Below are 21,603 nucleotides of genomic sequence, written 5' to 3'. Positions count from 1 at the left end.
GTGGGAGAACTTGCAAAATAGCAGGGTGTTCAAATACTTATTTTCCTCACTGTATGTATGTATGTATACACAGTCTGAATGTGTGTTATCTATGTGTATGCAAAGAATCTTTGTTTCTTTGGTAACAGTGAACATGAAGGTTTAGGTTTCAATATGGATGGATTTCAGGATAAAATTGTTAAGTTAGTGTGACACATGATCAAAATGAGATGTCGGTAACCTACATTATCATAAACTATTGAATTAAGGGAGGGATGTAATTTACGAGTGCCCTCTTCATTATTCTTGTGCATGTGTGTATGAAAAGCCAATTGAGATCTGGGTCTCACAATGTTAACGCGCCTTCATGTGTCTGTGTTACACACCTGAGAAAGCATTGCTGTAGTAGCGTGACAGGGTCTGCATGATGTCTTTGGAGTGTTGTGTCCAGGGAGCAATCTTGCGGTAGGTTTTGACCCTGTGGACCAGTTGGGAGCCGCCGTACTGCAACGACAGAGTGTCTCCATGGTCCTCATACAGCTCCTCAAACAGCCTGGTCCACACATAAACACACAAACCACACATTAACACACAGGCAATGGGCAGGCAAAACTTGGTGATGTTAATCTTGGCTGTTGTAAATTAGGGTTTTGTGGGATTGAAACAGTGATATGGTGATAAGGACACAATCAGACATGGGAAAAAACACACACATACAGTACACGTGCACACTCTTCATAACTTTCCATTGAGTGGTGGCAAAATAAATGATAAAGTAAGGATCTTTACCTCACACAGTCAGTATCAAACTGGAGTTTGGGCTTATCAATCATTCCCAGCGCATAAAGCTGATACGCCAGCGCACACTTCCCCACCATGAATTGGGCGGTGTTGGTCCGATCAAGACAGTCCACACAGTTAGTCCGCAACACACCAGTCTACAACAACAAAGCCTTGTGAAACTTCCTGACACCACTGTGATTGGTGGCAATTACATGACAACACCTGAAGATCACTGTATATGCACTCAAGGTTGCCGTTAAAACTCATAAAGCCTGTCATTATGCGGCTAAATGCATGTGCCTAGTTTTGCAGCTATAGCAATGAATGCTAAGCCTCTAAATAAACATTATATACAAAAGAGATTTCCTTGGCTTAGACATTAATGACATGATTTGATATGTGAGATTTTTACCTTCTATGACTCAGTTGATAAAGAGTAGCCATTTTTTTTACACTGCTGTGTGTTTTTTTTAATTTTCCTATGTACAAAAGCTGCAAAAGGAGTCACTAATTTGGGGAGAATATTTGGTGCCTTCAGAAAAACAGAATCATGACACGAAAGTTACACCAAAACCAGTTTGTGGCATACCTGCACCCGTCCACTGGCTGTGATGTGTCCACCTAAATCTCCCCACCTGAAAAAAAAGACATTTAATCAGACTTAAAGAAATAATTTCTGGAAACAGACAAAAGCATTAAAGTGCACATGTCAATTCTACTCAACTGCAGGTAGATTTACTAATCTTTTCCCACTACAAGAGGTTTGATCACTGTTATAACCACCATTTCAAGGCTGAACATAATAGACTAGATAGAAACATACAGTGCAGACATCTGAACAGATTGAGCCCCATTAGGACTCCTAGTACAAAGAGAGATATTCAGCAGACAATCTGGAATATAAACAGAAGAAAATCAGGAATAAATGTTCTTATTTACAATTGGTTTTGGGCAGTAATGCATTACTGTAATAATATTACTCTTCCCAGTAACTAGTGTTGTAAGGGATTACTATTTACAAAACAATAATAATTACAGTTCCAAGTAACGCTGCGTTATTGAATGCACCATCCTTGACGTGAATGCATGGCAGGTCATCTGCTTTCGCATTATTGAGACACAGTCTAAGATGCAAGATGCAAACATTGTTGTCTGTTGTAAACTTGTGCGAAACTTGTGTAAACCATGAACAATTCTACATCTAAATGTATTGAAGCATCTGCTAAAGCAGCACAGCATCATGAAGCTTATAGAACGAAACTCCGGCTGATACTGCCAGTGATGCATGCACTTATCAGGAGAGCGTGGCGTTAAGCAACGTTTTATATTTTGTAAAACCATTGAATATTGTTATAAATGCATGTGCAGAAAAACAGTAATTAAAAAGTCGGGATTTACTTGCTTATTTTTTTCAGTCAGTTTTTTCAGTCAGTAACATAACTAGTTACGTTTATCACCCAGTAATAAGGAATGTAATATTTTTAGATTTATTATAATTTATTCAGGAGTAATAAGTAACTAATTACAATTTCTGAGTAACTTGCCCAACACTGTTTACAATACTGCATCGTATTGGTGTTTCTGTAACTATACAATAGGATATTTCAATCTCAAGGGACTTCCTGGTTAAATAAATGTTTTATAAAAATCCATGCAAAAGGGTGTGGACTAAATAACGGTAGTTATGTACGGTAACTCCAGATTCTATGAGTATGGGCGCAGCCCTCTAAGGCTATCGCTATCCTACATCCACACACCGATGAGACCCAGCCTTCGGCTCCCAAATGCCTTTTCTTCAGCACTGAGAACCAAGGTCCAGTGAGGCCTTCAACTTAGAGGGCTGTGCTTATACTCACTGGAGTATACTGGAGAATCTGGAGTTACAGTACGTAACTCCCGTTCTATTTTGTTTAGGCTTCGCCCTATAAGGCTATCTCTATTGGGTTAGAGGCGAAGCAGGATGAGTAAACGCCTCACTGGCCCATACGGTACCACCAAGCACAAAACCCACCTGCCCAGAGCCATAAATGAGCCACCCAGTCACCCGCTGCCCCCAGCATTGGAGTCGGCGTGCGCACAAGCACCGATGGCGCGACATGGGAGGCAGGGGACCAACATATGTGTAATAGTCGGGGAACTGGATGTACAGCAGCTGTAATAGTCGGGGAACTTCTGTACAGAAGCAGGCGGGGTCACGACAGCAACTGCATCAGCTGTGCACAGAGCAGGGCCAGCACGAGCAGCGCCCCCCCCCGTTCTGAGGGAGAGGGCGCACCGCACACTCACAAGGGAAAATCACTCAGCCGAAACACTCAGTACTGAGTGAGTCAGCGAGAAACAGGAGACATCCCGCAGGTAGAAACGCACGTAAGAGCATGGGGAAGACCAGGAAGCCGCCGTGCAGATGTCATCCACCGTCATCCCACTGTGCAATGTCACAGAGGAGGAGACGCCTCTCGTGGAGAGCGCCCTGATGCCATCCAGGGGTGACTCACCGGTCGACACATAGGCCTGTGAAATAGCCTTGCACAGCCAGTGAGACAGGCGCTGCGCTGACAGGGGAACACCCTTGGACTGCTCCCTATAGTGCACAAACAGGCGCTGCGAACGGCGGCAGGCGTCCGTGCGCGCCACGTAACAAGACAGCGCATGACCTGGGCAGAGGAGGTGGGATGTGGCGTCATCCTCAGACCCATGGGGGGGAGGAAAGAAGCCCGAGAGAGTAATCACCCGCGACCGGAAGGACCTACTGATGCTTTTAGGCATGAATGCAGGATTGGCGCGCAGGACAGCCGATCTGCAGTCACCCTGAATCCTGAGACACAACGGAGCCACAGAGAGGGCAGCCAGATCGCTGACCCTCTTGGCCAATGTCAGAGCCACAAGTAAGCCGACCTTGGCCGAAAGAAACCTCAAGTCCGCCGTCTCTAAAGGCTCAAAAGGGGCTTGGGCTAGTGTGCGTAAGATCAGCGCCAAATCCCACTGTGGAGCAACAGGCCATCTCACCGTCCTCCGCACCCCTTTCAGGAAACGCTTCACCAGGGGGTGAGCGAACACAATCCTGTCACCAAAACCCTCGTGGCAGGATGAGATGGTGGCGGCGTAGGTTTTAACCGTACTGAACGCCAAACCCCTGTCCATGAGCAGCTGGAGGAACGAGAGCACCTCCGGTAGCAGACAGGCTACCGGTTCCAACCCCTGGTTCAAACACCAGCATTGGAACACAGACCACTTGGAGGAGTAGGAGTCATCTGACTCCTGCTCATCCGGCATCAGCATTCCTATGGCTTCGTCCAGAGAGGGTGTGGGCTGCCACACCTCCTCATCTTGAACAGCAAAATTATCCGCCCGGCGTTGCCACTACTCAGGGGAGAGGAGTGCGCAGTACGGGCAGGGGAGAGCGCTTGGCCAGCTTGCTCCGTACCGAGGCACGCCTTGCATCGAGGATGGAGGACCCCCGGCAAGATGAAGCCCGTCTCACAGATGCCACACAGCTGGACTCGAAATAGAAATATATATATATATATATATATATTTGATGTCGAAATTCAGTACACTGTTGACATTAACCAAAATGATCTAAGGTATAAATATAATAAATATAAATAAATAGATCCCCGTGACCCTGCATGCAGGATAAGTGGTTGACGATGGAGTATGTAAAGATATTATTGACTTTCTTGCTGAAAGTTAGATGAGAAGATTGATCCCACTCACTCACATCTACAGCTGGCAGCCGGTTAGCTTAGCTTAGTTTAAAGACTGGAAACGGTCCAAAAAATTTATAATACCCAAGGTGTGCTGCTTTATGCTAAGATAAGCTAACTAGCAGCAGGCTACAGCCTTAAATTTAATATACAGATAGAAGAGTGGACTATCATTTCATTTAAAATCACCAAACACTAATATTTTCCAAAATGTTGAACTAATCCTTTAATCACATAGGTTTCAGATTTTCCATAGTCCATAAACAGTCTGATACTAAGCATGGTCCAGTTCTGGCTCTGGGTTCTGTCTTTACTAGTTTTTCCTTTCTCCAACTCAATACAACTACTCTCATTCATCACTTCCTTTTTAAAGTGTTCTACAAGAAACAGCAACAGTCAAAGTGAGAATAAGTCTGTGAGGAAAGACTGCCTCTAAATTGTTAAATAAAATACAATTGTTGTTTAAGAGTGGGTTTTAAAGAAAAGCGTATCTCATTGTGGTATGAACTCAGTGACCAGAATGGGACCAATGAGCAACTGTAGTTAAAGTATGAAGTATGTATGTATTTGATATTACTTGTGAAAACATGTGTCTTAATGTAGTTAGCTGCAGAGGACAGACGAGAACAGTACATTAAGGAAAAGACAATGTCCATAATCAGTTTCATTATTCATGACCTAATTTATGCATGTGATGAAGACTACAGGTGCTACAATTATTAAAGTGCATCTGCTTAAAAGCCATTGAGGGTTTGAGGGGTGGGTGTGTGTGTGTGTGTGTGTGTGTGTGTGTGTGTGATATAGAGCACATGAAGTGAGAGTGTATTAAAAGAATGTTAGCTAGCGTTGGGGAATGCAAAGAGAGGGTAATAAATACTGGCCGTGGTGTGGTCGTTGGGTTATGTAACAGAATGGTAATGTTAGGTGCAAGAGATTAAAACACGCAGACAATGGAAGAGCCATGCATTGAGTACATGGACGGCAATCTACTCAGCTCGTTAGCAGAAAACTCTATGCGACACAACTGCCATCAGGCATAATTTCCATTAAGAATTCATAACCTGAGGGATTCAAAAGCAGTGTCGACAAATGTATGATTCTGATGTGATATGTATGAATAGAAAAATGGATAAGACACCCTCTTTTAGAAAAAATCAGTGTGAAATGCAAATGTGGGAAAGGTGGTGGTGTGGTCTCGCACATGGTTCCTTCTTCTTGCACTTTTTCTCTGGTGCATAATCTGCAACCGTCCTCCATTTTGAGGAAGGTGTGACCTCTTATTTATTTAAACAGGTTTCTTGGTGAAAAGTGAGGGTGCTATCAAGTGCCCAATGATGTTAGTCATGAGCAGTTTTCATTTTAAAATGAATAAATTTCATTTTAGTTTAGGATCGCTTTCATGTGGAAGTGAAATGCAATAAGCTGAGTGATTGTTTACAGACAACCTTTAACTGAACAAAGCTTAAAATCTGGTCCAAGAGAGTGTGTATCAGCTACCTGTCTTTAAAAGGAAAGGCTCACCTGTCATCTGGCCTGATGGTATGACAGTAGAAGTCAGAACGATTAATGAAGAAACCTGTTCGTTTAACTACGTTCTCTGCAATCATACTCAGGCGGTCCAGAACGTTGCACAACTTACTATGAGAAAGAGAAACGAGAAGAATTTATTAATATTTGCACAATAAATCAACCTACTTTTTTTGTGTTTATGTAACTGTAGCTGAGTTATAATGATTTACAATACCTTTGACTTTTGTAATATGATTATTTACTGTAATTTATTCCAAGGCATTAACACAAGCCAAGCAAGGCCACATTCTGTGGATAGTCATTCTAAAAGGGCACTCGCACAAAAAGCAAGCATTGTTTCCAATGGAGAGAGCAAATGAGCTCTGGTTGGTGTCTGCCCACACTGCTCTAATATTCTACCAGGTTTTTCAGTTTTTAAGTTCAGTTAAATTGAATGTTGAAAAATTTTGGAGAAGTTCATTTTGTGCCTCTTTGAGTTCCCAAAATCACATAACTCTACTCTTTGATCCTAACGGGACTTCTGTAAGGCATGGCACAAAACATCAGAAAGGAGAAAACCAAATTGGAAAATTAACATTGTAATCACTTACCGTCCAAAGCATGCTAGTTGGCCATTTTGTGCTGCCCTTCATTCTCCACATTAGCTTGCGCAAACTATTCGTGCTTACATGTTTGGTCTGAAACCATGATAAGTCATCATTTTATACTCTAATGATCTCTAAACAAATACGATATAAGAAAACTATGATCTTATTTGCTGTTGCTCTGTAAAGGTTGCATCATGTTCAATTCAGGAAAAAAAAAAAAGTCAAATTTCCTTTACATTTCATTTACTAAGATTTCAGTCCTGCTACTGGCTGCTAATGGTATTTTCTGTGTGAGTGAGTTTGATATTTTGATGGTAAAAGCACAACACTCACAAAGCTGTGTTTTAAGCACATTTCAGTTCACTAAATAGGCACATTTATTGTCACAACCTCTTGGTGTAGCGGGCCATGTCCCAGGCGATGTAGTCGATGCAGTTTTCTGGGGGGAGAAACTGATTCAGGTTGATCACAGCTGGGTAGAGCTCTTCACTCAGAATCTTCTCATGTTTCCTTTTTTCTCGTTTCTGTAGCACAACAGAGAGACATGCGTATGTCACATGTATGACTGACTCACCAAGGAGTGAAGAAGAGCTCATATAAAAAGGTGTTAATATACAGTTATAATAGGATCCCGGTTGCTTAAAAGGAAACGTGAGGACACCATGTCAGACATGTGACAGATGTTTGTCCTCTTTTATGTATTCACAAAGATCCATTCAGGTCTTCTTCCAAAACAGGAACAATTTACAGGATCCAAGCAGAGTTGGACATATACTATGTAATGGAAAGCACAGAACAGAAAATAAATGCTGCAGATAGATATATATAATAAGAGGTCAGCTCTGCAGGATATCTGTGCAAATTGGATATTATGCAGCAAAGAGTGGGATTAAGAGCTAAAATAGCTGTTGCATTTGGAATGTTAATACAGTTAAAGTGGAAATTAGTGCAAATCATACATATTAATAGATGGTTAAGGTGACCACCATACTTTACTTCATTTAAAATGCTGAATAGTACATTTTACACTGTTCAGTTAATCTGTTAATTTAAAGCAATTATTCTCCTTTGGCAAATTTTACAAGCATACTTGGAATGACAACAAGATGATGTGTGACGGTCTTGTCAAAAATGTTCGTATAGCACACATGCCTGTCTAAATCTTGTTGGTGTTTGAGTAAAGCATTACTGGGATAAGGTTTTTATAAAATAAGGGCACACATAAAACAAGCGAAGACAGAAGACAGATAGCAATCATGGGATGTAGAAAGTATTTTTTAAATGTTATTATTATGAAACCTAGGGCTGCTTCCCACAAGTATATTTTCCAGAATGATCCACACTGTCTGAGGAGATGGAAATATTACTCTGAAAAGCTTGACTGTTGGTTTTATTGCCTCCGAGGTCCAGCTATTTAATTAATTGATAAAGGGGGAAACCATAATAAACAAATAAAAAATATAAATATGTATACATTTATATATTTTTATATTGTTGCTAATAAAAATGCATGCACACACTCCAAGTCTGCCTCTGTCACCTGAAGTTACACTGCCCATTAACTGATTTTTCCACTCATTGTGCCTTTTTGACTGATCACCTTGGGTGATCATGGGCTTGGATGCATCATTTAGCAGCTCAGATCTCCATCCACATATCCAGCAGTGCCAAAGCCACACCGCAACCAGGCAAATTACTGATGCACGTCCTCTTTCCAATCAAGCAGAATGTGTCATACAGCCTGGCGCGCACACACACACACACACACACACACACACACCTTATCTAGCTGATCTCTTATGCCACCATTCTCCAGTAAGAACACTGAGGTCAACAAATCAGCTACTCCTGGATGTCCCAAATTCAAAGCTTAAAAATAAGGGCGACAGAGCCTTTGCAGTGGGTGCCCCCATCCTATGGAACAACCTCCCCATGCATATTAAAGCTGCACAGACCCTACAAACGTTTAAATCGCTGCTTAAGACGCACCTATTTGCAGTAGCATTTAACCTTCGTTAACCTGTTTTCTGATGTTATAAAGTGTTGTTGTATTGTTTCACTTTGGTTGTAGTAATTTTTATACTTGTTATTTATGTATTTGACATCGACCCTGTTCAGCACTTTGGTCAACTGTTGTTGTTTTTAAATGTGCTATAGAAATAAAATTGACATTGACACACACACACACTATTTGTAGGCACAGATGATAGACTAGAAATACACTACACATGCACCTATACTCGCAAAAGCACACATGTACTGTCCGCAGGTATAAACCAGCATACAAATGCCACAGTAATTATCAGACGTAGTACAAAAGTTGCAGTCACAGATCATGAATTATAATGCGAATCCAAACAGTCACACATGCACATACAGGAGGGGGCTATACATTTTAATGGTCAGGAATGGGCACTGTAATAACTTTAATGTATTGTTGTGTTTAATGGCTCGCTTTTATCCTTTTTTCTCATCTTTATTCGTCTTCCTTTTGTGTGTGTTTTGTGCTCAGTGCTGCTGCCATCTCTCATTCTCTCAAAAAAGAGAGATTTTGCCATTTTTGACTAAATTAAATATTTGAAAAATATCTATGTGGGGAGAAGTTATCTCCAGCAGGCAAAATAAATGGATCTTTATTAAGTCAGCTGGTTGGAAAACTCATTCACATGCTTGGCCATGTGCGCTCTTATTCTGCCTCTATGTCTATCTTCACACACACACACACACACACACACACACACACAGAGAGTTGACACCACCGAGCCAACCCAAGTCACCACCGTGGAGAGATGGACGGTCATAATTTCATGGTTAATTGCCAATTCCTTGCTCTATCGGTCTCTCTGGGATAAGAGAGAGGGTGTAGTGTATAAGCAGGACGTCCCCTCCCTTACAGTCTACACATATCACATGGCTGCAGCTTGTGCGGACCTCTGAAGTCTGCGATTGGTCCCTTGTCTCATGGCTCCCCTTGGGAGTGACAACGTGAGCTTGAAACCCAAGCTCCAGAGTGTCTGGCCGTGTGCCCCTGCATGTGTGTGTATATAAGCGAAAAGGCAATGCAACGGCTAGTAGAGCCGTGGCTCAAATGGGAAATGTCTAACAGCGTCTCACACGAGTATGAAAAAAAAAAAAAGGATCAGCATACAGAAACTCATGCAAACTTTTGTTTACTTTACTTGAAGCATTCTAATTGCATCATACTTAAAAAAAGCTTGTTTTTCAGAATTCAAAAGCAGCATATAGATGTTGACTTTACAGCATTATTATTATGTGAAGGGACAAGGTGGAGAAAGCAATGCGTCTTCCCTTTCATCACTGCTGTGTATGTTTTTGGAACAACACAGAGGGAGATCAATATTCAAGTTACCATTTTCAACTGCTAGTAATTACCAACCACCAGGAAAGTCTTTCTTGATTATCTCCACAGCAACAACTAAGCCCCAATAACAACCCAGTGCTTGGCCAATTACACAATCACAGCTTGTGCTATTAGCAAATGAAAAACATTTCATTCAAAGGCACCTGAACAATCCAAAAAGATCCACATCTGTGGTTTATATATTGCTCACACAAAGAAGCTAGTCCTGTCATAGCAAATCCCAGCATTTTACAACCTGGGTCTCTAAATAACAATAGGTTAACAGTTAACAGTAGAGCACTCTTGCTTGCTTTCTGCTTTTTGTCCATTTGTCTTCTTATCTTGCCATCATTTTTTAAGTGATCTGTGGTTGTTGACATTTAAACAAAACAGAATATAGATGGCGCTACAAATTAAGGGAGGTGAGGAGGGATAATCTCAAATGAGCTAAAATTGAAACATTCTGCATTGTGATGTGGTTTAACTAAAGTAGCCTATATATGCAGGTGGTGTTGAGCTGTAACTCAATTTACCAGTGTTTCATTAGAATTATCAGTATGATTCAAATTTGTGTAGCAACAGTATATGAATGTGAACAGGTAATAAGACTGTCTATGCCCTGCAAATATTCTCTTGATATGGATTTTTTAAATGCAATCTAACAATTTCCCACTACGTGTGCGATGTTAGTTTTTTTTTTCTTTCCGTTATAATAATGTAATACTGAACCACCGCATTTTATTATTACACATGTTCAGGAAAAGGGGATTCATAAATGTATATATAATTTGCCACAGTCAAAATGTGTGCGTGCGTGTGCATGTATGTCACCTTGACCAGGTTGAGGATGATGATTGGAGAGCCAAACCGCTGCAGCATCTGGTCAAAATGGAGGGCAGCTACATGAGAGTATGGGTCAGCTTGGTCCACTGAAAGAGAAGTCAAACTGATTGTTTAATATTTAAAGTCATTCAGAGTCTCTCAGTATTAAGTAGTTTAAAGTTATAATGTATCAGAATGCGTTTCATTTGACATAAAAATTTAAGAAATGGCAAGCTATATCATTCTGAATTCAGGTCAGTGGTTTGTGTATGTGCGTATGACAGTTTGATTGATATGATTACAGTTTAAATTGCATCCAGTTCCTTTTAGAAAAAAAACCTCAAGGTTCTACTTGTTTTATTGGGGCCAACATGTTTCATACAGGCACACAATGAGCAAGCAAAGTTGCTTCTGACTCCCGCCTCTAGTCCTGCTCATTGTTCCGGGTTTCATGCGTTCACTTCCATTTTCATTCTTTCCATTCGTTCCTTTATTTTGAAATCATGTTTAATGCCACCATTTGCTGCTTCTTGCGCAGCCCCACACCTGCAGCCTGCCGTCAAAGCGGACCAGTGAAGCAACCAGAAGAAAGATTAGAGGAAATATGTCAGATCGTCCCACAGTTTACCTCACACAGTTGCTCACTGTTATTCAAAAGCAATACAGAAAAGGAGCAAAAGCACGTGGTTTTCAAGTTCGTTTCACTAGCATTTGATCATCATTTTGTCCACTGTACTTGTGCTAAGAGTTTGCGTCAACATAAAGATGGGGCAACCTAAAAGATTCTTATTGTACCTCGGGAAGGGAATGTTGATAATGATGATGACGACTATGAAGAGTCACCTATAAAGGTCATCTCCTTCACAACCAGGGCATTTGTCCACTTCAGGGCAGTCATAAACACATATGGCTGTGGTTATGAAAAAACGAGTCTTCACAATCATGGCAGAGATGATGTAATAGGCGACGCATGGTGTGATATGTTCTCTACATCCACAGACACGGAGCTCCAACTATCTATTCGCCACGTCACTGACCTAGATTCGTCTAATAGATGTTATTCTATGCTCCCTGTGTCAAAATCAAATAATTATTACAACTGTACTGAACGTTGGTTTTATGTCAGTTTCACAATACTCATGTGAGTATTAACTCCAACTGAAGTCTCTACTCTCAGTCACAATGTCAGTGTTTTTTTCCCCAATGTATTCTTAATTGTTTTTTTTGTTTTTAAAAAGAAAGAGAAAAGTATTTGGGGACAAATCTGTGTGTGTCACTGATTGAGCGCGGAACACCAGCCGGAGCACGAACAGACAAAATTAGCAAACTTGCCCAGGAAATCAGCTCACAAGCCACTGTAGGTAAATTTTTAAAGGAATAGTAATAATAGACACTTTGGGAAATACACTTATTCCCTTTCTTGCTGAGATCTTCCTCTCATGTCTGCATCATGAAAATGAATCTAATGGCACCAGCCACTTAACTTAGTTTAGCAAATGGACTGGAAACAGGGAAACAGCTTTCCTGTTGTGTTAATTAGTGCCCTTTTTAGAGGCACTGGTGGGCAGGTTTTGTTACCTTTAGACAGAGCCAGGGTAGCTGTTTACTCCAGTATCCCTTCTTTGTGCTAATAAAACTATTCCTTTATACTGTTTGATGCGCTGCAGCTGAGTAGCTTAATAGCTATCTAGCCTAACTGATAGTGGGGCCCAGATGATGGTCACTCACTCAAAAAGCCAACGATGTGTCCTTGTTTGAAAAGTTACATAAGAATGAGATATTAGCAGAAAAGCTAACGTGGGGCGTCGTGCAGCAGGCAGCAGGCTGCTGTCTGGCTGTCTGCCTACAAGAGTATGACAACAAGCTGTCTATCTACGCAGACAGAAAACCATGGCATGTCAACTGGTTACAATCATAAAACCATCATTTAAAATAATAATTTTCTCCTTTTGCTTTCTGTCTCCCCCCCCACCCCCACCCACAACTTAATCTCAGTTGGACTATAAAGGATTAGGTCCACCTTCTGGGAAACGCACTTGTTTGTTTTCTTGCCTAGCGATAGGTGAAAAGATCAGTCACTCTCGTGTTTGTGCGCGAGAGCCACAGATGGTTTAGCTTAACGAAATGACTAGAAACAGCTAGCCAAGCTCTTTTTAAAAAGGTAACAAAACCTGCCTACCAGAATGTCTAAAGCTCACTAATTAAAATGTTATATCATATGTTTGTTTAATCAGTGCAAAACCAAAAAGGGGGAAAACAGCATGTTGCAGTTTTACAGGGGGTTATGTGCCAGTCTGTTTCTTGATTGGGCGCAGTAACACATGCAGAGTCATGAAAGTGGTATCAGTCTTTTTAGGAGATCCCTAAATGTCTATAGTGACACTTGTAGCAGAACATCAGTAACGTAGTACATAAGATACTATACAAAGTCCTCGAAGCAAAAGCAAAACCCAACATGAATAATATCTTGGATCTCTTTTGATGTTTACTTCATTTGCTCAAATATGCATTACTGAATGACAATTAAGAGCTCTTAAGCGAAGGCAAAAATATCATTAAAAAGAGAAAGTGAACCAGGTATACCAATACCAAGGGCAAACTGTGTCAAACTACATGTACTCACACAGCGAAATATAAATCGAAGGTGCAAGAACTGGCCATCATTTGGGAAATGTCAGATAAGGACTGTCTGTAAGGATCAAAGTGGGAGCAGGATGATGAGACACAGAGGGATCTTAGGGACACGCTCAGTATCTCTGTCTCACACAAGTGAATGTCATCTTAGGATAAATTAAAGGGCAAACTGAGGAGGGTGTTATGATTTAATACAGGCATTGTACACATGCAAGCACCACTGACTTCCTGTGTATACACACACACACCAGAAACACACACAGCAGTTTCCAGTGTCATAAGACTCAGCGACCTGATCACCTCCCTCTGGCCCTGGATTTGTGTTTTTATCCTGCTCATAATGACACAAGAGAATGGATACAAAGAAAACCAAGAGGGGGGCGTCCTGCCTTCACCTACTTCATTTTTATTTTTTTAAGCTTTGTCCCAGTGGTTGAGAAGAATGGCCCTGGCATAAAGTAACTCTCTTATTTAAATGCAGTTTTTCCAATTACATTCTTCCTCCACCAGTACAAGGCTATTACTGGTCCTGTCCTGGAACAGCTGCTTGAATGAATACATTGGGCTTTATATACATAAAAACTTAAATCCCTACTGTGGTACTGAATGGCTAACCACTCAAAGAGGATACATCTGTATCTTTCATTTGTAATCTGTCTTTATGTATAAGTAGATATGAGAAAGATGTTCCATCAAAGCCAACTCTCTATCTTTTCCATTATAAACAGATGTTGGGCACCTTAAGAAGCACAAAGCCCATCAATAATCCAGGCCATGATACCATTTTTTTAAGAAAACATACAATAAAAAACAACGCATGATGTTTGATATATCAAACCAATTATTCTAGTGGACAAGCTGTTAATGTACAAAGTAAAAAATACATTTGGTGTCTTACATCGTATTGGGGGTTTTGGCATCATGGTGGAAATGTCCTGGGACCAGTACAGCGGGACTGAACCTCGCACCTGGACGTATGATGAGTAACTTCCTGCAGTGAATGACATAACTGAGGCGTCATGGACGATCTGCTCGGTCTCAACCTCATTAGCCACATCCCCCTGGAAACAACAGAAAAACACAAAGAAACCAAGAACAAGGTTGAGAAAACAATCTTACTACAAGGTCCATTTAGCAGCTGTTCTGGAGTTTTCCATCAAATTACATGGTCTTCATCAGCAGATGGTGTTTGCTATATTGTCATGGAATTGTAGATGTTTCTCATTGATATTGATGATCTCCTTACATTACTCCTGCATTCTTTGCACTCTGCTCATTGCACTATTGTCTCAATCTGTCTATATTGTTTTTGTTTATAGTGTGTAAATTCAAATTAGCTTTATTGGCATGAATGTGTAACAACAATATTGCCAAAGCATCATACATACAACATAAGAACAATCAACCCCATACAATTCATTAAACAAGTAATTCAAGTGTAAAGTAATCAAAGCGTATGTGTGTAAAAAAAATATACATATTAAAAATAAAATACATAAATAAAACAGTAAGCATGTGTATATATGTGTTCTCTATACTGTAGTCTGACTTTATTATTGTATTATTGTACAAGTAAGCAAATCTTGAGAAATGTACAATCCGAGTCAAATTCCTTGTATGGCCTTGTATCCTTGTAAGCTGATTCATATTCTGACATCATATCGTCAACTACCTTTCTAGACTTGATTCTATGTTTTAATAAAAGTAATCACACCCTGTAGGAAAGCAGGAGATGCGTTTGTATGGGAATAATCTGTAAAATAAAGACCTGTATACTCATTTCAGGTGAAAGTATCTCCAGTTACTCAGAGCTACCAGAGCTTCATGATGATAAACATATATCCAGTAAGAGCTCTGAGGAAATGCAGATGCACAAACAATTCAAAAGGTGCACAAAAATGATATAGGCCTTTATAAAGTTTTAATCCTGTTGCCTTAATTGTTTCTAATGCAGATCATTTTCTACTCTGCATTACAATATTTTGCCAACTGCTGTTGAATTTTTTAATTAATCTTCTACACCCATGCAGCACTTTTATTATATACAATAAGAAGATTTAATGTGTTTATCTTAATAGACTACATGTTTTCAAAAAAGGAGCTTTACACACAACCTTATCAGAGCTAATGATAATATTAGTACATTTTAGCACGCCATATTCAGCTTTAATCATATAAAATGTAATTTCCCAACAACAAAATTGTGGCTAGTGAAACACTGTGTGGCTAGTAACTTTAGAAAACCACTAGCCACATTGGCTAGTGAGCAAAAAAGTTAATGTTAAGCTCTGGTTATAACCATATTACAAATTACATGTTTGCAAAATATGTAATGCATCATGTATTTTGCACGAATCAAATTCCTAAATACTTATTGGTTTCCCATGTACACTTTATTTGTCTTTTTGCAATAAATATTTAGGGAGGAAAAAAAGCCCCTCCCGTCGCAAGCGCTATGGAGAAGCGATGGTGACCGGCATGCGCTGTTGGTTCTCGTGTTAAATAATACGTGTAGGCCTCCATTTGTCCAAATTTCTCTTCTTTTCTTACTTCTAGTCAACTACTACTACTTCTAATGTTACTTCTTCTACGTACATATTCAACGTAGTGACGAAATGTGCTCTGTTGTGCAGTTTGTCCTTTTGGGTTACTGTAGAAACATGGCGCCACAACATGGCGACGTCCATGTAAGGGGACCTGCGGTGTATGTAGATAGAAATGGCTACGGTAATAAAAACAACTACGGTTCATTATGTAAGGTGTTTATACACAACTGAAAACATAGTTATGGATATTATATTGCATTTCTGTCAATATATCCTCCTAAATATTAAACACTGAACATTTGCCATACATGATCAGGAAAAATGGAAAAAGAAAATAATAGTAAATGGTAAAAAGCACTGTTCTGGCCTTTTGATCATCAAGTAAATCTGCACTTTCACAGCAGACACAGCAGGATAATTAATAATATTAGTAAGGGCTGCACTCTCTTTAGCTTACTGATACACCTAAATGGAACAGAGCCATTAATAACAATATTCATTACACCTGTACTTTTCCTGCTATGACAAGTCAGCCTGTTGTGATAAAAGCCAATTAAACAGTATGCTACAATGAAAAAGTTATAATTTTGTATAAAACGACTACTTTACATGGCAATGAAGCGGGAACCTGTGAAAACTGCATCCAACCTAATATCAGATTAGCAGTCCAAATAGAAAGAGGAAATCTATGTTTGCTCCAACAGTTCTTCCCTCTGCCCACCACACACCCACACGGACACTCATGCATTCTCAAGGAAGAGGCAGCGGGTCAAATTAATTCCCTGTGATCAACCTGAGTCATCCCAATCATCCCGCGGGCACTAAGCCCTGCCTCCACCATCTATTCTTCCCTGTTGCCTCGGCAACCGCTGTACCTCGCAGTTGGCTCCTCTTTTGAGGAAGCGGGTCCCGGCAAATTTGCTGGAGCGCCTGGCAATGAGGGTGATGTGAACTGGTCGGCCGTAGATCAGAAGCTCTGTATTTGGTGGGTAAAGGCGGAATAATGACAATAATACATCAAACAATCACGTGTTTACACACACACACACACACACACACACTATAGTACTTCCCACCTAAACCATAGTCTTGTATTTGTCCTTATTCAGAAATGATTATTTTGCATCTTAAATCAGTGGAAAATAAACAAAAGCACCATTAAAATATTTATAATACTGATATATCCTTAATCAACTCAAAAGTACATGCAAGTAAATAAATAAATAAATAAATAAAAAGCAAACCCATGAAGACGTTGTGCTGCAGTCTGAGGTGTCACTCAGGTATGTAAGAATTTAAATTATATCAGTTATTCGTGAAAAGCATGTTATGTTATTACCCAAGTACAGCAAGTTACATACATATACTATGTATGTATACACACGCATACATAGATATGCAAGATCCAGCTTAAATACAATGTTTGTTCTTATGTACAGTATGAACATTTTGGAAAAAAACGAATGAATAAATCCTACAAAAGTTGTTTTATTTTAATGACGCAGAATGTCTTTTTCTCCTCACTACAAATTTCTGCATTTGCGCTATCCGCCGAGTCTCATATTATTGCACCCATCAGTCCTCTCATGCTCTCAGAAAAACAGCACTGAAGGCCAAACGGTTTCCAGGAATTGTCTAAACTCAAAGCGCCCACACAATTTCACTGCGACAGCACCCAGCCTGATAAGAGAGACAACAGTGTAGAAGCACTGACTGTAAAATGCACCTTAGTTTATCAGCCTGAACACAAAACCTAGTTTTAATTACTGATAAAAACTATGATATATAATTGTATTTTTTTTGACTAAAAGGCAAAAAGGCAACATATTTTAGACCGCTTAATGTAATTTATGCAAAGGAGACTTGATGGTAAATGACTGAACCTAAGGCAGATTTCTACCATAGTAAATCAGACTGTTTACTCTGCTCTAGTCAAGTCCAAAGCCCCTCTGCAGCAGTAACCCATGCATCAATACTACAAAAGCTTCTCAAAACTAGCAGAAGCTACAGAAGCACTGAATTCAAAGTGAAAAACATTCAAACAAACATGTATGCATGTACAAACATGAGTTTTGTCTTCAACCCAAAAAGAAAAACTGTGTTGCTTGTCTGATTAAATATGCACAATGTTGCTGCTTTCTTCCTGCAGATAACAGATGGCGAGATTATGCAAGTGCCAGTGTTTACATACCTGGTGACCGTTGCTTAATTACCATAATACTTGTTTTGCTAAAGCCCTAAAAACAAACACAAATTGCTTCTGCAGTTTTGTGGTGAATCACACACTCTTGCTCACAGTGCAATCCACGTGCTCTGATGGAAGCCGTGAACAGTTCAACAAGTTATGTTGAGGCTGAGAGACGAAGAGGGGGAGTACTGACAAAGGATGACATTGTGAGAGATACAGTTGCATTGCATCTTCTACTAGTGTGATCAAATCAGTGAATGCTGATAGATGTCCCCACAAAGCTCCAAGGTCTGCATGGCTCACACAAGTTTATTTTAAAACCCAAAGGCAACAAGGGGATAATGCCAATTAAAAAAAAACACACATTAATAATAACGTAAAAACAAAAGGTACTTAACAATACTCAAAGGATACTGGACTGGCCACAAAAGCCGTGGATTATATACATGAGCCAGTCATGATGCACTATGTCCTTGACTCGGTCCAGCAGCTTCCCATTCCACACGTACTTGTAGTACGGCTCGTTCTGGATGCCGTAAACCACTGTGGCGGAAGAGAAGGAACACATGTAAAACCTCTGGATCGTTTTACTGGGTCAGACCGAATTATCATCTAGAAATGGAAAAAAGCTAAGGTGACGCAGGCTGTGGAACAAGAGTATATTTAGAAACGTTCATATCAAGTTGCTGTAACTTGGGATTAAGCTTATGTTGTTGTATTACTTTATACTTTACGTCAGAAATCATAGAACACATTAGGCAAGGCAAAATGAATTTAGTTAATTCAGTGGACTTCAACAAAACAGGCAAACATGCAGTAAAACAGATAACTGACGCCTCTGACTGTGGCGATCATATCAGTGAAAGTCCACTTTTCATACAGCAACAGGAAAAACAATTACACTAACATTATATTTAATTTATTATAGGAATAGGCTTATTCACTACACAGGCAAAACACAGAGCTACATATCTGGTCAAATTTAACATTAAACCTAATCGCTTTTGATATCTATTATATTAAAGTTAATCGTGCCATAGAAATGTGCTTAAATTTGCAACAACAACAAAACAGAGCAAAAAACTATAGATCAACAGCAAATACAGCTGAAGCAAGAGAGCCCACTAGCATTATCAAGCAAAAGCTAGCTAATAATTCCATAGCTAGCCTGGCTAAAAGTAAAGCACAATCCCTAGCTGTTATTGTAATTGAAAAATATCAGTTTTGATGAGCTTGAATCTTGGTACTTCAGTTAGTTATTCCACGTAACAAAGAAGAGCTTAACTAAATGACGTGAGAGCTAAAACCAGTCGAGATGAAGAAAAAAAGCTAGCTAAACTCCCAAAAAGGGTAATTAACTTAGGCAGATTTTAATAGCTGCCATCTCAGCTTTTCACCCAGGGCTCTCAAGTTTTATCAAAAGTTTAGAGTGAGAGAAGCAGTTAGATTTTACCTATAGTTAATAACTGACCCGAACAAATATAAAGTTAACAATAGGTAGATCTGATAAAAGACAATTTAAATATAAATACTTATATTTCAAAAATACAAATGGATCAAAACTAAAAAGAAATTTGGCCCCAAATGAACCCACTGAACAGCAGTGCTGTACACATAGGCCTACAGTAGGATGGCAGAAATTGTCCTATGCATACACCAAGCTGTATGTGTGAGTAGGCTTCACGTTTCAGGTAATGAATGGTGTTTTGTGTTGTGTTGTAATTGTTTGTTGCACATTTTACATCTCAAAGGGAAATATTGTAGCTACGTTTTACTTTATCTGACAGCTTCAGTTACTAGTTACTTTAAAAAATGAGCTTTTTACACACAAAACGTATGAAGAGTTTAAAAAATAGGATGTTTTGATATAAATTAAATTACTTAAGTCCAGCTAGTAGAACTACATCAGTTAGGCTAATTGACAGAAATTTAATTGGCAACTGTTTTGGTATTTTTATGTAAAAACATTTCACGGTTCCAGCTTCACAAATGTGAAGATTTGCTGCTTTTACTTGATTATTTTAATGTATTTTTAATCATTTTGAGGTTTGGACTGACAAAACAAGCATTGTGAAGGTGTCACTTAGAGAACTGTGACAACATTTCTCACTATTTTCAGAATTTATTACAATCGATTAATGGAGAAAATAATTAGTTGATTAAAATAAAAATAATCATCAATTGCAGTCTGATACAAAATAACCAACCAACCAACTACATTAATGCATGAGGAATAATAATCTAATGATATAATATATGATAGTATAACATATGGGACATTTTTCTTTCTGCTTTGAGTAGGCTAATTTTATTTTTAATTGGCCACTTCTACATTTTCCAGCTTATAGCCTACTTACATACCTTTACTTAACTTTTTCAGTGCAGTAGGCCTTCCTGCAGAGCATTTTTACAGTATGTACTTTTATTTATTTTTTAAAGGATCTGAATAGGCCTATGTTACTTTGCTCACCCCTGGCTAAAAAAGCCAAAGCTTCTGGTTGCAAAGAGGTTGGAGAGTTTTTGACAGCATCAACAATAATTTAGCACGCATTTGGCTACACTCCCCAACATCAGCTGCTCTCACCATCTTTGATCCTAGGCAAGTGATTTTGTCCAGGAATGCAGGAAATTTTTAAATATGTTATGACATTTGACAGCCAGTCAGAAAACTTCAAACCCTTTTCTCAACTTCACTGCTTTTTTAGTTACAACAAGTATAAGTTACAAGTTTATTGAACATCAGTAATAAATCTGAGTGAAAGCTACATCCAGCCTGTTCACTCTGGCCCAGGTCTTAGGAGGTCTCCAGCAAATAGAACAAACAAAAGTAAAGTAAGGGATGCTGATTAACTTTTGTTCACCTTGCGTAGGCAAACCCTCTTCTTCAAAGATGTCAAAGCTGTCCTGCTTGCTCTGTGTGTGTACCTCTTCCTCAGCTGACGATTCTGGTGATGACCAAAGTTCAAATGGCCTCTGCAGCAAAGTCAGGTTGTACTGCAGAGAATGACTCAGGTCATAGCTGTAGCTGCAGGGTACAACGGCATTATCATTTAAAACAAGTACAGCAAGTACTGTCACATAATGTATTTAAGATTCAGTCAAACTACAGAATTAGAGGTTAAAACAATTCCACCACACATTGTACAATTGGAAATCTCAAATGTGTTTCATGTCAGACAAGATGGAAAAATGCTAGCTTTTGTTAGACTAAATATGCATGTATAGTAGGATACATGCAATATTAAACCTAAAAAAAAATCCTTAGTTGCTCAGAAAATTCTGTCTTAAAAATTCAACAAATTCACATGGAAGACATGAAAACTTCTCACTGAAACATTCAATCAATTCTTCTGACTGTGTGCAGACTCCTCGTGACAACCAAGGGCACACTTGTAGAGTTAGAAAAGAGGAAAATGAAGGTCAAACAAACCAAAGCTATTTTTAGATGTTACTAGGCCTAATGTAA

The 21,603-nt window shown here is 39.4% G+C and overlaps 1 protein-coding gene across 1 annotated transcript in view; it reads right to left on the bottom strand.

Annotated features, from left to right (window-relative positions):
* Positions 1-21,603, bottom strand: part of fig4a (FIG4 phosphoinositide 5-phosphatase a) — a 64,290-nt gene that overhangs the window by 29,466 nt on the left and 13,221 nt on the right. The window contains exons 7-16 of the mRNA XM_038726760.1: positions 20,999-21,162; positions 18,552-18,680; positions 16,825-16,925; positions 14,302-14,464; positions 10,779-10,876; positions 6,977-7,110; positions 5,991-6,107; positions 1,352-1,397; positions 769-917; positions 366-532 (exon numbers count right to left, since the gene is read on the bottom strand). Of these exons, the coding sequence (XP_038582688.1) occupies positions 366-532; positions 769-917; positions 1,352-1,397; positions 5,991-6,107; positions 6,977-7,110; positions 10,779-10,876; positions 14,302-14,464; positions 16,825-16,925; positions 18,552-18,680; positions 20,999-21,162 (1,268 nt within the window). The remainder of the gene's footprint in view (positions 1-365; positions 533-768; positions 918-1,351; positions 1,398-5,990; positions 6,108-6,976; positions 7,111-10,778; positions 10,877-14,301; positions 14,465-16,824; positions 16,926-18,551; positions 18,681-20,998; positions 21,163-21,603) is intronic.

This window comes from Micropterus salmoides, unplaced genomic scaffold, assembly GCF_014851395.1.
Source record: "Micropterus salmoides isolate LMB-PRFRI ecotype aquatic unplaced genomic scaffold, ASM1485139v1 Ms_hic_scaffold_18, whole genome shotgun sequence".
In the NCBI taxonomy this organism is placed as follows: domain Eukaryota; kingdom Metazoa; phylum Chordata; class Actinopteri; order Centrarchiformes; family Centrarchidae; genus Micropterus; species Micropterus salmoides.
This window is presented reverse-complemented; position numbering and strand designations above follow the sequence as displayed.